The sequence below is a fragment of the Aedes albopictus genome, chromosome 3 (assembly GCF_035046485.1).
Source record: "Aedes albopictus strain Foshan chromosome 3, AalbF5, whole genome shotgun sequence".
Classification (NCBI taxonomy): domain Eukaryota; kingdom Metazoa; phylum Arthropoda; class Insecta; order Diptera; family Culicidae; genus Aedes; species Aedes albopictus.
The window spans coordinates 219699475-219715617 of record NC_085138.1 but is presented as its reverse complement, the minus strand read 5'-3'; the positions used below and the strand labels follow the sequence as shown (position 1 = coordinate 219715617).

The 16143-nt window shown below is 38.6% G+C and overlaps 1 protein-coding gene across 5 annotated transcripts in view; it reads right to left on the bottom strand.

The window, feature by feature from the left end:
- LOC109411955 (aryl hydrocarbon receptor) overlaps positions 1 to 15617 on the bottom strand; it is a 95184-nt gene extending 79567 nt beyond the window's left edge. Inside the window, exon 1 of one of the 5 annotated variants that reach the window (XR_009999035.1) lies at positions 15106 to 15617. Coding sequence is in view for 3 of the 5 variants with exons in the window: in XM_029877171.2 (XP_029733031.2) it covers positions 15106 to 15161 (56 nt within the window). In the remaining 2 variants the exon portion in view is untranslated. Of the gene's footprint in view, positions 1 to 15017 lie in introns of all 5 variants that reach the window. The other 4 variants (XM_029877171.2, XM_062858967.1, XM_062858966.1 and 1 more) reach the window with 4 other exon arrangements.
- Between the last annotated feature and the right edge of the window lie 526 nt (positions 15618 to 16143).

Here is a 16143-nt window from a genome sequence, read left to right as displayed (position 1 = left end):
TTAGATATGACGAAATGAATTTTTCAGCACTGCCTGTAAGGACCTATGTCAGGTGGAATGTAACTTCCCCATGGCGCCTATTAATCCAACTATCTACCCTCGGTATCAACCTATAGGTCCACCTTCCTTTGGTGGAACTGTCCCACACGCGCTGTCATTTGACCATAGAGGCCATCCTGGCAGTCCTGCGTATGCCTCTTGTACCGCGCATTTCGAAGCACTCCATGTCCTCACTGATAAGAATGCTGATAGGCACCATACCAGTAATGGCGCAGAGTGCGTCGTGTGAAACGGTACGGTACGCGCTCGCAACCCTCAGGCACATAAGCCTGTAAGTACTTTCCAGCTTCCGTCGGTAGCATTTAGTACTTAGCGCGGTGCCCCACGCCGGGCCGCCATACCTAAGTATGGACGTAGCAACACTAGCAAGAAGCTTGCGCTTACTGGCGTACACCGCAGAGCTATTGGACATCATCCATCATGTGGAGGCTCTTTTACAGGCATAATCGACGTGGCTACCGAAGGTAAGCTTATCGTCGATCATCACGCTCAAGTGTTTGGCGGAGCACTTTGACAGGATAGTGCACTCTCCTACACTGATCTCCGTCTGCTGCTCCGACTTCAGGTTGTTAACAACCGTCACCTCTGTCTTGTGGTGAGCCAGCTCCAGTTTCCTGGACCGCATCCACGCCTCCACAACCTTGATCGAGTGGTTGGTAGTCAACTTTACCGCCTCGATCGTTTCAGTAGGTACTCTAACCTCAACACCTCGTCGTACATGACATTCCATAACACCGGACCCAGGATGGAACCTTGCGGGACTCCTGAGGTTATGTGAAAGCACTTCCGACCCACCTCCGTGTCGTAGACTAGTACACGATTCTGAAAGTAACTTCCGAGAATCTTGTACAGGTACTCCGGTATCCCCAGACGCAAGAGCGCATCGGCAATAGCAGACCAGCTGGCGCTATTAAATGCATTCCTTACATCCAGAGTTACTACCGCGCAAAAGCGAATTCCCCTCCTCTTAGGCTCGAGTGCTTTCTCGGCGGTTTTTGTAACCGACAAGATAGCACAGCGAGCACGATCAGAGGAAGAGCGAAACGAACGGCGGGTGGTGTTCGCCGCTGCAAAAGCCGCGCTTAAGACCGAGATAAGAGCAAGTAAAAAGGCATGCTTTAAGGGTCTCTGTCAGAGTGTCAATTCGAACCCGTGGGGTGACGCCTACAGGATCGTTATGGCCAAGACGAGAGGTGTGATGGCTCCTACAGAGCAATCTCCAGAGATGTTGGAGAGGATCATTGGAGGACTTTTTCCGCGTCATGATCCTAGTCCTTGGCCTCCTTTCGTAGGACAGCCGGGGACTGGGGCTGGCGATGAGGAGAGGGTCACCGATGTGGAACTTGCGGGGATAGCTAAGTCCCTGAGCGTAGGTAAGGCCCCAGGTCCGGACGGAGTTCCGAACCTGGCCTTAAAAGTAGCTACTGCAGAGCTCTCGAGATGTTCAGGTATGCTATGCAGAAATGCCTGGACGAGGGAGTTTTCCCAGAAGCTTGGAAGAGGCAGAGCCTGGTACTATTGCCTAAGGCGGGGAAACCACCCGGAGACCCGTCGGCATGTAGACCAATATGCTTGATTGACACGGCGGGAAAGGTGCTCGAAAAGATCATCCTCAATAGAATGTTGAGGTTCACCGAGGGCGAAAATGGTCTTTCGAGCAACCAGTACGGCTTCCGAAAGGGGGGGGGGGGGTCCACCGTAGACACTATCTTGTCGGTTAATTCTGTTAGACTTAGAAAGCCCCAACAGTTCAAGTAGTTTTTAAAATGGCGACAGAATCTGTAAACATTTTACCGACGGACTTTTCTCGATGATGCTGATTCTGAAACATATTAAGAAGAGTGCTGTATAACGCCACCTTCTCTAGAATATATAAAATGGTATCAACCAACTCTGAAGCCACATTGCTGCACCTGTATGAAACAACTTTCCTAAGCATGATGGTTCAACAAGGCTTCCGTGATCGATCGCATATCAGCCGATTTTTTTCAAGCTGACACTTTCAGAAATACTGTATGAGCTACACTGTAATGTCTGCGACGTACCATGTTTTCAGGCCCACACTGAGGGTCCGTTAAAAGCCACCCAAATGCAAAGTCCCATACAAATTGAAACTGCTATGCGTAGCGTGGGAACGCAATCAATCGCATCCAAATTTAGCACAAATGTTAATGCTAAAAGTCACCTTAAAAGCTTTGCTTCGTTTTACTGTAATCAAAGTTTAATTTTCCCATACAACGTTGACCCACCCTACTGAACCATATTGTCAGGCTTTAGAAACATCGTGTCTTTGGGGAAAATTACCTCTTATTCATTTTTATTTCTTTCCTCATAATTGTAAGATTAGGGTAGTCACTCTAGATTTGCTGATCCAAACATCTGCTTTTAAAAAAATATGTATACATACGTTTACAAAATGTGTCACAAAGTTGAGGAAGTATTTGGAGCTTGTTAGTTCTATCCCTTATGGCTCATATGTTTTTTTCCTCTTGCAGAAGTTTTTTTGTTATCGTTTCTAGTAACAGTAAGACTATTTTTTGTGATAATTTGTATATCGTATCTGTTAAAACCGGATGTGTTTGTGTTTCCGTGTAAATAAATTATAACACATATCCCTAGATTTAGTATACTAAATACCCACAGTACACTACAAGAGCTTAAAAGTAGAACGGTAGAATAGTTCAGTAAAGAGTTCAGTGGATATGAAAAAAAGAAAAATCAGAAAGGGTCAGAGAGAGGCTATCGGACGGTAGAGGGATTAGCTAGCGTAAAAAGAATAGGATTGTCCACTTTTTTTACGAAGACCTCATCCCAGAAAGAGTGTTGCAGAGTTGGAGTAAACCGAATCAGGTATGGAAAAGGATGTCTCAGATTGAAGATTAATTAGTTATTAGCGATCCATCCTTGGAGCTCGGAGAAAGAATTGATCCAACTTCTTCAGAACTCGGCGTTCTACAGCTCGAGACGTACCGAGAGCCGTGAAGGTTTCTTCGAAGCTGTGGTTCCGGTGTCCATCTACCGGTACGCCAATCCGGTTCGTTACCACGTTAGTAGCGTCCCCGAAGTCCGGCTAACGATCGAATCCCCGGTTTCCATTCACGGCTGTTGGCATGTTCATTAGGCCGTCCCCTATTTCGCAAAAAATAGAAATCATGTTTTTTGGTCCCATACCATTTTTGACAACTTTAGGCCCCTTGAGGAACCACTTAGCCTTGAGATATGGACTTCAAATTTTGACACGATCATTTCTTAGCTAAAACGATCATTTTCCAGTTACGAACTTATAACATTTCCAATTTTTGCAAAATAAGGGACGGCCTAATGAACATGCAACAGCCGTGGATGGAAACCGGGGATTCGATCGTAGACCGGACTTCGGGGACGCTACTAACGTGGTAACGAACCGGATTGGACCCAGCAGTAGCCGGCCGGCCAAGTAGTGTCAGAAACACCACATAACCCGTGACATCCACACACAGATTTGTAACGATTAGGGCAATATATCGTTAAAATTGTACCACTATAGTTCCCTTTCTTACACCTCCACATATCCAAGGTCTGATTATCTATTTAAGTAGATCCTCTTCAGCCGTCCTTGAGATCAGAGAGGTGCTCCAGATCACGCTAGTCGTGAAAAGAGGTTGTTGTAGAACCCGGCTCCGCACGGAAAGCCGTTGCTCAGCCAGGCTCAGGGGGTTGGCATCAGCACCCTTTTCGACCTGATGCAAAGTGCCCTTCAGGTAGTTGAGGGGTGGTGTCGCCAATATGGCCTTTCGATAAATCCGAGTAAAACATCTATTGTTCTTTTCACGGAAAGGCAAAACCGTAGTGGCGTTCGACTTTTGCGACTCTTTGATTCTCAAATTAATGTAACTGATCAGGTACGTTGAAGTTATTCTTGATTCCAAGCTTTACACCACACACCTTACATTGAGTTCAGAATCAAGTAGCTTGTATGGCCGTCGGCAATGCCGGCGAACCTTTGGTAAAACTTGGGGTCTTAAACCCAAGTATATAAATTGGATTTACACAACTGTTCTTCGGCCAATATTGGATTATGGATGTCTTGTGTGGTTGCAAAAAGCCGAAGTGAGAACGATCCCATCAAAATTAGGACATCTCCAAAGGATATGCTTGATGGTGATGTCTGGAGCGTTCTCATCAACTCCCACGGCAGCGCTCGAATTTCTCTTTGACGCTGCCCCACTACACATTAGGCCGTCCCTTATTTTGCAAAATTTAGAAATGTTATAAGTTCGTTAGTGGAAAGTGATCGTTTTAGCTAAAAAATGATCGTGTCAAAATTTGAAGTCCGTATCTCAAGGCTAAGTGGTCCCTCAAGGGGCCTAAAGTTGTCAAAAATTGTATGGGACCAAAAAAACATGAAATTTTTATCGACAAAAAATACGATATTCTACTAAAACCGGTGATTTTAGGACCTTAAGGGGCCAAAAATGTGCTTAGATTTGCGATATCTCTACTCGTTTCCAAGATATTGACAAAAAACAACTGAAAAATCAGCATTTTTGACCATTTTTTTAGATTCCGAAGGAAACTTACCTTATTTTGTTCAATAACTCAAAAACGAGTAGATATCGCAAATCTAAGCACATTTTTTGCCCTTTAGGGTCCTAAAATCACCGGTTTTAGTAGACTAGCGTATTTTTTTGTCGAAAAAAATTTCATGTTTTTTTGGTCCCATACAATTTTTGACAACTTTAGGCCCCTTGAGGGACCACTTAGCCTTGAGATAATGACTTCAAAATTTGACACGATCATTTTTAGCTGAAGCGATCATTTTCCAACAACGAACTTATAACATTTCCAATTTTTGCAAAATAAGGGACGGCCTACTACACATTCATCTTAAACAAGATGTACTTTCTTCCACGTCTTTGGATTGGGACAAAGTTGTCCTTGCTCCAAGTGATCTTACAATTGCTTGTAATTTTCCATATAGGACATTTTCCACGAAATTTCCTTCCCGGGCACTCTTCTCGGGATATCTGGAGAGAAGTATTTCAGGCGGCATCGTATGTTACACTGATGGCTCCCTTCTGGAAGATCGAGCAGGTGCTGGTGTTTATTCTCTTGAGCTAAGGATACATTAGTCTTACTCATTTGGTAGACACTGAACTGTTTTTCAGGCCAAAATCTTTGCTCTTATATGGGGAGAGCAATCAGCACTTCAGCAGCACGTAATGGGCAAAGTATTATACTTCTGTTCAGATAGCTAGTCTGCTATTGAAGCACTTGCTTCGGCCAACTCTAGGTCGAAGTTAGTTATCGCTGGTCCAATCGAGGGGCTGAATTCAGCAAATGCTGTTCATCTTGTATGGGTGCCCGGCAATTCTTCCATCGCTGGAAATGAAATGACTGATGAGTTAGATCGCACTGAGCATCACATGACTTCATTGGCCCTGAGCCAGCTATTCCGATATCGAAGTGTTGGGTTAAGCTTCAGATTGACACCTGGGCTGCCACTCAGCACAACTAATATTGGAATAGTTTGGAGTCAAGTCGTCAAACAAAATTGTACTGTACTGAGATCTCCAGGGGTGGCTAAGTAAGTATCTAACAAATCTGTCTAAGCAGAATTGCAGCATGCTAATCAAAGCATTGACTGGCCACTGCCGACTCAGCTATCACATGGCGAATATTCTGCAAGCTGATTTATTTGAGTGTGATAGCTGTGAATTCGATTATGGAACTTCGTATCATTTGATATGTAACTGTCCAGTTTTTGCGCAACTGCGTTTCCGAGTACTCGGCAAATACTTATTAAGTGAAATTGACTTCAGAAACCTGAATCTTCAGAATGTTCTGTTGTTCTTGACCCGCTGTGGTAAAGAGCAATAGGCTCTCTTTCCGCTTTACGCGTTATTACAATGTCCTTTTCAGGACGCTGCGTGAACTTATTGTGGTGCGCTTATCCCGAGAAAAGGCGGATAACAAAGGATATCACTTTGATAATAAACTGTGCTATCGGTGTTATCATTTTATTATTTTTGTTATCATCTTTTCCTGTTGATGATAACCAGATAATAACTAATTTAATTATCGATTATTTTGATCTATCGCGATAATGTGACTGTAGTACGAAAGCGTAGCTTTCAATTACTCTCACTCTCACTGAATCCCGTTGGTATAGAGGCTTAGGGCTGCGATCGGCAATCAGGGTTCGAGACCCGCTGGGCGCAAAAGTTGCTTGTGATTTATAAGAAACTTTTTCCAATTGCTGAAGATGTCGGTAAAGTAGATTTTTGCTATTTTCGTCGATAAAATAGCCTGAATGATAACTAATTGATAGTAAAACCAGATATCATTCAGCTGTATATGTTCATGTTGATCACTAAATGCAATGTTAAAGAAATTATTGTATAACACAATTATTTATCAACTTGAACTCAATGATCACTTAGCTTCTTATCATGTTGGTATTCTAGAAGTAATTTTGAGTTATCATTTTTGTTATGTTGGCTCTTAATTCAACCATATAAAAGAACTTGTTATCATTTTGTTATTCGCCTTTGCTCGAGGTGCGTGTATGACAATCCTATTCCCTTACGCCTTACCTGTCCTTATCCCTGTCCCATCATCTTTTTTCTTTCCCTTCTCCCTCAGGTAAATGATGAATAGGTTCCTGTTCATGGCGATATCACAAATTTCCCAAATATAGGAGAACGTACTTCTGGAGCCGACCTAATACCTGATACCTGAATACAATATTGCTATTTTCTCTATCGTAATCGAAAGAGCTGGTTTTACTTAGTACAACATGATTGCGTTCCAAATACGGGCCCTCGCGTCAACCACGAATTAATGTAGAATACCGAGCCACTTGGGCAGTGGCTTCTCTTTTGGGCTCTTTTCCGCTTTTCCGCTAACTCAGTCAATTTCCAGCCAATTGACTTAAAATTTTGTACACGGCTGGATACTAAATACACGATGTTCAATAAGTTCGGATACACAATCAAATTGAATTTATTTCCCAACTGTAATTCAGATTTTCAAAGTAAATGTATATATTGAAAGCCCACATAACACTGATCAAGTACAGTATATGTTTTGAAATAAATTGTCCTGTATCCTTTTGTAATAATTGCAAATGTGTCTCAAGTTCTTTTCGGTCGGCACGCAAGTCTTTCATTGGCATTTCGTCCTGTTTTCATTGAATAACGGTGTTAAGTTGAACCAAATTATGTTATTGTCCTCAGCATTAGTGGTAGCAACTATGACCATACGAAATAATCTTGGTCTAGGAGATTAAGATTGGGTTAAGTACGGAGTCATTATATCTTGATCCTTAAAATTATCCCTGTACCCCTTCAAATGAATTTTGTTGTGAAAAAAGCAAGGCTGCGTCATATCTCAGTTCAACCCATAATTATCTTTTCCAAAACTTGATTATAATCCAATTGTGGCAAATTTTGACTTAAATTTGCTTTATATAATATATTCAGGCTCTCAGGGATAGCATTTTGTGCGTATAAACTGAAAATTGGATAGTTTTTGAGAAAAAATAATAAATGAACATGGGACAGCTTATGCTGCAAAATTGAACATAGGACAGCTTATGCTGCGAAATGTAACCTGGGACAACTTATGATGACAAAACTGAACATGGGGCAAATTGACTTGATGTTGTTTTCATGGAGTTTTTGAACAAAGTATACTATCTGAGAGTAGATTCTTAATGTATACTCCAAAATAGAACTTTTGATGATAAAAAGTCAAAATCGTCAAAAGTAAAATGGGACAACTATGCTGCACACTGCAGAAAAGCGGTGATTCATGGGTTTGTGTGTGAAGTTGTTGAACTTTTGGACATGTGACAAAATACACGCGTGTAAATCAAAGGGGTACCGCTGTCCGATCACTTTTGCATATTTCAAACGCCTTGTCACGTCCATGCATGTGGAAGAAAACATGTTGTAGGGGGATTAGGGGCATAATGGACATCCTAAGCAAATGAGTACGTTAGGCCTGTATAACAGAGTAAAACTTAACATATTATCAGTGGCCCTACAACTTCAACTTGTTTCCTACGTCTTTCAATCATTTACAGCAGGTAGAATGTCTTTATTGTGAAGAAATAATGAATTGTAAACCGTGTGTTGTTCAGGGCTGGCAGGCAAGGTACGGGGCGAAATGGACACCCATCAGGGCATAATGGACACCCTTGTATATTTTATGCTAATTCTTTGGTTGCATCGACCAGTTAAATAATTTGCCTACGGAGATCAATACCACAGATCTAATACTTCATATTAGACGAGTTTACATAACATCAAAGTTAATTAAATAACATTTATGCTAAAATAATTGGATTGATTTTTTTCCAAACTCTCTAAAACGCCTAACAGTATGCAATGCGCGTTCATCCATTCCAGTGTTCATTTGGCCCCTAATCGACTACAACATTAAAATTGCTATTTTAAGTAAATTCTTATCAAAAATAAAATACCTTATCCATTGCTAAATCTTCGTAAACATGTAGGTAAGATAGAGATGATCGGGTTTCGGGTTTTCAAACCCGAAACCCGACCCGAACCCGAACCCGACGGGTACGGATCGGGTTCGGGCTTGGAAATTTTTAGAAAACTCGGGTTCGGGTCGGGTTTGGGTTTGAATAATTTTAAAATTTTCGGGTACGGGTCGGGAAGGGGTTTGAATAACGTCGGGTTCAAGTCGGGTTTGGTACCAGTGTAGATAAATCAGTATTTAGAAAATTGCTTTATTTAATATATCCGAACCTTTCAACAATTATTTTTAAACTCGGGTTTTGGTCGGGTTTATTGACAAATATTTTCTCGGGTTCGGGTCGGGTTCGGGTTTGCTAGACGAAAGTTTTTCGGGTTCTGGTCGGGTACGGGTTTGAAAGAACAAAAAAATGTCGGGTTCGGGTCGGGTTCGGGTCGGGTTCGGGTTTTGAAATTGAAAATTGTTCGGGTACGGGTCGGGTTCGGGTCTGTAAAATTTGAAACCCGACCATCTCTAAAGTAAGGTAACAATTCACTTGTTTTTATGGTGGACACACTCCAACACTCGTAATACCTTATCTGATGCTGCTTCGAAATTTTAAGAATTTCACCATATGAAAAACATATTTTAATTTCGATGATAGGGTAAATGTACCAATAGTGGTGCTATTAGTAGCTCCTTGTACTAAAATAATTGAATAAAATTGATAATACCATAAAATAAAAAGTCTGAAAACGGTAATCGGTAGTTTTTCACTTAAATTTGCTAGGAAAAATGTAAAAACCATTGTTTATTTCAGTTTTTGCTAAAAAATCACTTACACCAACTATAGGTACATGGTTCCTATTATGGAGGTAAAATTTAACATTGGTTCCTATAGTGGTGCATCCCATTGAATTCTTATGGGACACACTACTATAGGAAAACTACCACCACTACAGGTGCAAAGGAGCAAAAAAGTTAAGGAAAATAATTATTTAAAATAGGTTTTCCGCCAAATCTTGAACACAAAATTAAATTAATGTTATTAATTAGGTATGATGCATCTATTAAAAATTGCAAGCTTTTTGGTCGAAATAGTGCTAAATTGCCACTACCACCACTATCGGTACTACCTCCACTAAGGGAGCTTTTACCCTATTTTGATTATTTTGGAGCAAATTCAATGGTAGTTTTGAAAAATAGAACCATGACTTGTTCCTTTACACTTATGCATTAAAAGTTTTACATAAAACTCAACGGTTTTGGCAAAAACAGGGGTGTACATTTCGCCCCGGGTTTTCTTTATGCCCCTAACCCCTTAGTGTACGTTAAATTCAACATATTGGTAGTTCCGTGTCAAAAATTAGGCTCAATTCATCAAAGCAACCCATAGTTATACTGCCCCCACTCGCATAACTGTCCCATATGAATAGGAATCCCAGCAAAGATGGGACTGTTATGCGAGTGGGGGCAATATAGTATCTCAAACTTGGCCATTTTATATGAAATTCGTCGTTTCCATCAATTATGCACCACAGTGTAAGTTTTAGTCCCTCTTATACGACCAAATTCAGACATGTAAGAGTTACTTGAGAAAATTATGGAAAAAAATATAAACTAGGTCAAAGCAGACCCATCCCTATGTCCTTTTTATCATAAATTTCTCATAAAGATCGCTTATGAAACCACTTTTCAGCTTTTAAAAACACAGATTTTTATGCGTGGTTATTCTGGTTATGCCATTTGGTTAAACAAATATTGATGATTTTTTCTTTTTAACCAATTATTTCATGAGTTGCAAAAGCAAAACCTCTCTGATTGTTATTACATATGGTCCATAATCACATTTCTTCTTTTAACAGCATTTCTTCTTAACAGCATAAGAGATAATTTTAATTTAGGCCTCATACAGCATTTGTTTTAATAAAAATAAATACTTGCAAATGTTGAACCATCGCTGCATGTCTTATAACGCATTTCAAATGATCTAAAATTGATAAAATGATCTAGTGAAATTAATTTATCATGAAACATTAGATTTTAAAAACAAGAGGGGTCTAAACAGATTAAATTGCTGCGTAAGCCATGATTTTCTGCTTATTTGAAATGTTTCATGATTTTGAGAATGAAATTATCGAAGATTGCCTTGGTGATCGCGACGTTTAATCAGTTTTATCAGTTTACGCTGATAACACAGCGCAACATTTTTTTGTCTCAAGAGCAAACTTATGTGTCTCCGAAGGATTTTGGGCCGCTGAATCCGAATCCGAGCTCAGATTTGCTCTAACACGTCACAATTTTGAGCTATACCTGAATTTATAAGGCAAAATAAGCGATTTTGGGCTTTTTTGACAGCAAGCCATAAAGCATGGAAATATTTTTTATAAGCAATCAAAAGGTTAATTGGTCAATTAACATCTAAATTAACGACTCATGCAAAATATTTCGTTTTACCTAATCAAATTTAATAGATTAAAGCATTTTATGTTAGCATGAAAACTTGCATGCAACTTTTGGAGGGTGACTTGTATGGGACTTATAAGTGAATCCCCCTAATACAGATTGAAAAAACGATTTTTGTTTGTACAGTTATGGCTTTAGTACCTTAAATTCGCCATAGTTGATTTTCAACCTTTAATGATGAAAATCAACAAGAAAAAAATGTGAACAACAGATCACGTTTATAGACGATGGTTGCAATCAATCAAAATTCACAATTTGTTAACCCTTATGTGGCCGGCAGGGTACCCGGGTACCCAGCACCCATTTAAAATACACGGTGTAGAAAAAAACAAAAAGTTTGCCGGCCACATAACGGTTAAAAAAAATAAATCATTGTAGGGTATTGGTTCCCTTATTAAGCATGTGGTTCCTATTTTCATCCTAAGAAAAAGAAAGGATTGAAGCGTTGTTTGTTTTGTTTCTTATTTTTGTATTTTTTGTTAGAAGTGCGCACCTATGAAAACATAAAGAACGGAATCATTCGGTGCCGAAATCGCTTGTTCTCGAATAGGATAAATATGGGAGCGTGAGATTACTGATGGTACCCATACCCTACTTAATTTTTCGGCTTCCTTGTACCCTAACTCGCCATGGTGTACCAGTACCAGTTATGGCTAATCCCATAAGGGACGATTCAAATATGACGTCCATCATTTTTTGGGAATTTTAGACACCTCCCTCCCTCTCCTCCCTCTGTCACGCTTTTTGTATACCTATAGCATGGTGTGTCACACTTTCTCAGACCCTCCTCACCCCTGAACGAAAGACGTCATTTTTGAATGGCCCCTAAGGAATGCACCAAGTGGAAACCAAATTAATAATTGGGTTGTTTAGTGAATAAAATATTGGTATTTGCTGTATCGTAGTCGAAGAGCTCATTTTTCTGAGTATAACGTGATTTTATTGCGATCCAATTCCTTTGTTTTGATGATTAAATATACAAAACAAATTTAATTTCTGTGGATAGGATTCGATAAAATGACAGTTCGCCCCGAACAAAAAAAATCCCCATATAAAATTTAAATGCATTTTAAAAATAGTTCCCGGCCACCAAAAATTATGAAATTTTGGCTTTCAACTATTTTTTGGACGGAGAATTCGATAATGAAATAATCCGAATACCTCTAAAGAACCCAATTGTGTCTATTAGCTGGTACAGGGTTCATCATTGGCACACGCCGTAATAAATACTAAAAGTAGTTTTGGCCCCGTTCCTATATTTTTCATGTTAAGTATGAAAACTAATAAATCATTTGACATATCAATGACATTCGTCGGTCTGCTGCTTATTTTTCTAGAAAAAAGTTTTTCTTAGCTAGTGCGCTAACTGACACGGCACCCTAGGTAAAATTTTATAGCTACATTTCATTAGCAAATTTGCATCTATTACCTCCTTTCCCTTAAACAGAAAAGTGTAGCTGATTATGTATTTTAGTTGCAAGTGCATTAAAAAGAGGACCTCCTATGTCACGCAATTTCCCTATACCCAATACACGTACTGTCACACTTTTCTAGACCCCCCCCTCCCCCAAATGTTGGACGTAATTTTTGAACGTTCCCTTATTAGGAATAAATTTACAAATGACCACATTAAATATTTAGAACAAATTGCCCAGCGGTGGGGCAAGAGTTCAAACTGGACGCACACTTACAAAACGTGTTTAAACTTAAAATTGAAGACATTTGGCGTAACTTTGTTCAGCAAAGTTTTAGCTCATGGATGGTATAATCACCAAACGGTGTTTATTTATTTTCATCTGCTTTGGTTTTCTGAAAAATATATAATTTTGAACTAGGGTCGAACCTTACTCTATTCAGGACACGACGCGACCGCTCCGGGGTTAATTTTAAGGCGTACACATAAGTTGTCCTCAATAAGTGGCCCATTTTGATGGTTCGCTGGTCGTACATAACAGTGCACTGGTGAGGTAGTGCCGGCGGAGGCCGTTTTTTGCACAATTCTTCTATTTTGTTAACGATTACCGATATTATAATTTCTTATTGGTCCTCTACTGTCAGATCGGTGTAACACGCTAAAAATAATTAACCTAAATGACAAATTACACGGAAAAAATATATGTTAATGAACATCATTGGGTATCCGATTGGACAAACAAAATTCAATTGTTTTCTTCGGTACTTTCAGGTCTTGAAGTTAGTCTATGATATTACTCCGATATTACTTTGACTTCGGATAACTTGGATTTAACATCTGTAGACGAAAATTCGATACATAGAATTTTAAACACTTCGCAAATTCAGCTTTTTCGGTTTTCTAAATTCGTTCACATTTATTGCAAAATCTACATGCCAATTCTATGGACACCTTTACAGTTATCAATAATTTGCGCCTAGTTTTGAATTAATACGACTTGCCCCAACAATAAAATACGTATTAAAATTTTACACAAAAACTATATCTATCAGGCATTCTCAAACATATCTTCTTAGTCCCCGGATAAAAAAATACCATTCTTTACATGGTAAATATTATTAACAAATGACTGGTTTTATTGTTCACAATAAAACACATAGTAGATATATTGTTACTTTTTACAATAGAAATCAAGCCCATATAGTTCGTACAATAAGTGAACATTAGCTTTATTAGTGACTGATTGATTCGATTGTTTTTCAATAGTTCTATAATAATTTAAAGTTACTATCAGTAAAAATTAATTTAAGTTGTTTTTAAATAGTTGCAAAAGTGCCTGCAAAGTTCTCATGGACTTTTTATTAAAAAAGAGTTTATTTCTCAATTACACTTAAAAACAATTTGTAACAAATGAATAACAATAAGTATTATTGTTGCTTGGATCATGTTTGTATAATCAAATACAAAATCACTTGACACATTTTTTATAGTTTTCGTTTTAAATTTGAGTACAGTAGATGTTTCGGTTATCGAATGTTATTCGCTAAAACTGACAGACGTCAAGCCGTGTTGGCAGAGGAAGCTCTCAATGAATAACTGAGGAAGTACTTATAGAAAACTAGCTGAAAAGCAGGTTTAGCCAAGTGAGGATGTTAAGACAAGAAAAAGATGAACAATGATTTTTCTAATGTTTTCCAATAAATTAAAGGAATCTAGTAAATAGTAAACTGCCATTGATAATAATACAAATACAATTAGTTTAATGGGGTCAATTGAACCGATGTTAAAATAAACATGCAATAATATTTGTTGTTATGTAAACAGATTTCGCCTTTGAAAAACCAAAGAATTCATATTTCTCGGTAACATTTTTCTCCAGCATTCACAGATACTAATGGCCACATGAATTGTGAACGATTTATGATATGGATCATACGACCTGAGGTCTGACTTGTGATATTTGGCAGTTATTTGAAAAGATTGAAGATAAATCTTATCAACAGCTGCCAAGCAATACATACCAGACATACATCAGAGTGTTTGATTCTTATCATAAAATGTGCATATCATTCTGGCGGACGTTAGTGCTCGTAAATGCTGGATATAAATGTTAGCGGGAAATATAAATTCTATGGATTTTCAAAAGCGAAAACTGCTTACAAATAACAACAAATATTATTGTATTTTTATTGTAACAACGATTCATTTGACGCCATTCAATTAATTGTATTTGTATTGTAAGAACAATGAAAAAACATTAAGATATATCGTTATCTTTTGAAAATTGCCCTAAAAATGTCTCATAAAAACACAATACATTCTATTGTTTTTCGCGAAAAAGTGTATGAAAATTTTCTCAAAATTTTATGGTTAAGATACATAACGACCACCATTTTTTATTGTAAAAGTGCCATTTACCATTCGCCGAATGGTATAGAACAATAGGGGTGATGGTGAGTGTGTTGTGTAAATTACAATATGTTTAATGGTGAATATTTTTCGAAAAAATGGTGTTGTAACAATAAAATTTATCGTATTTTTATGATACTTTTTATCAGGGTCACCATGCACTGTTGTGTGCATGCTTGCTTATCATTACACCGAAAGGGCTCACCTTGTTCACTTTCATGTTCATACTGCAGTTGTTATCAATTATCAGAATCTTCTATGTTTTAAATTTAAAATCAACACTTTGTATTCACCTTTTTCCATTGCGACGCCTCCGCTTAGTGGCATACACCGTGCCAAGTTGACTCATGCTTATCTGATGATTTTTTTTTTTCTTTCAGCTAAAATAAATTACCCCCAATGCTTCACTTAATTCACAAATTTATGCACTTATGACCCAGCCAAGAATCTACCCTTCACTGATACATAGCTTTCCTCATGGCTTTTGATGTTGCTAATTAGCTATATATATTTATGTGTGTATTCGCCAACGGATATGTATTCAAATTCTAAACCACACAATGCACATGGGAAAAATCGATTGCTTCTACAGTGCACTACACCACATACACGTAAACATTTATTCCTTGATGTATAGTAGTAACCTCTCACATATCTCAGTTGAATCAATAAACAGGTGAAGGAACTAGCGAGAAACGCGCCGCGGATTGTCGTACCGTAACGAACCTGACGAACACCTAACGCGAACTGAACTAAAGGTAGATGAAACAATACCGGTGGAGTGCCAGCGTTGACCACTAAGGGTGTACCCCTATCAATAAAGAGTGAGCATAGCGAATGAGATCGTTGAGCGCGAAGAGAACAACCATATCTAGCGGGCTGGGGGAGTTGGGGCATGATGAGCGCTTAAGTTTAGAATATAAGGTGAGCAACTTTTATTTATTTTATTCTATAAATAAGTAGTTCTCAGGAGATACCGAATATCATAGGGAATTATTAAAAGCTTATGCCTTTAGTTTTTTTTTTATCTCTTTAAGGACAGACTTGGTAGAATCCCAAAATGGCAGCCGAAATGGCCGACTTTGAGACCTACTCACGATTTCGAGTGCACAAATCCTTTCGTAAACAAAACCAGCGCACCTGATCTTTTTATTTGAAGCTTATTACAAGTGAGCAAGCAGAGAATAATAAAATGCACTGTTGTTTGAAGCTTGCTTTTTTCAGATTTGTGCGTCTGAAGATCTGGCGCACTGTTCAATCGGGATTTCAAGACGTTTGTCCTTAAAATCAATGAGCTCAAATGTTTGAATATAGTTTATTGCATTGCTAAC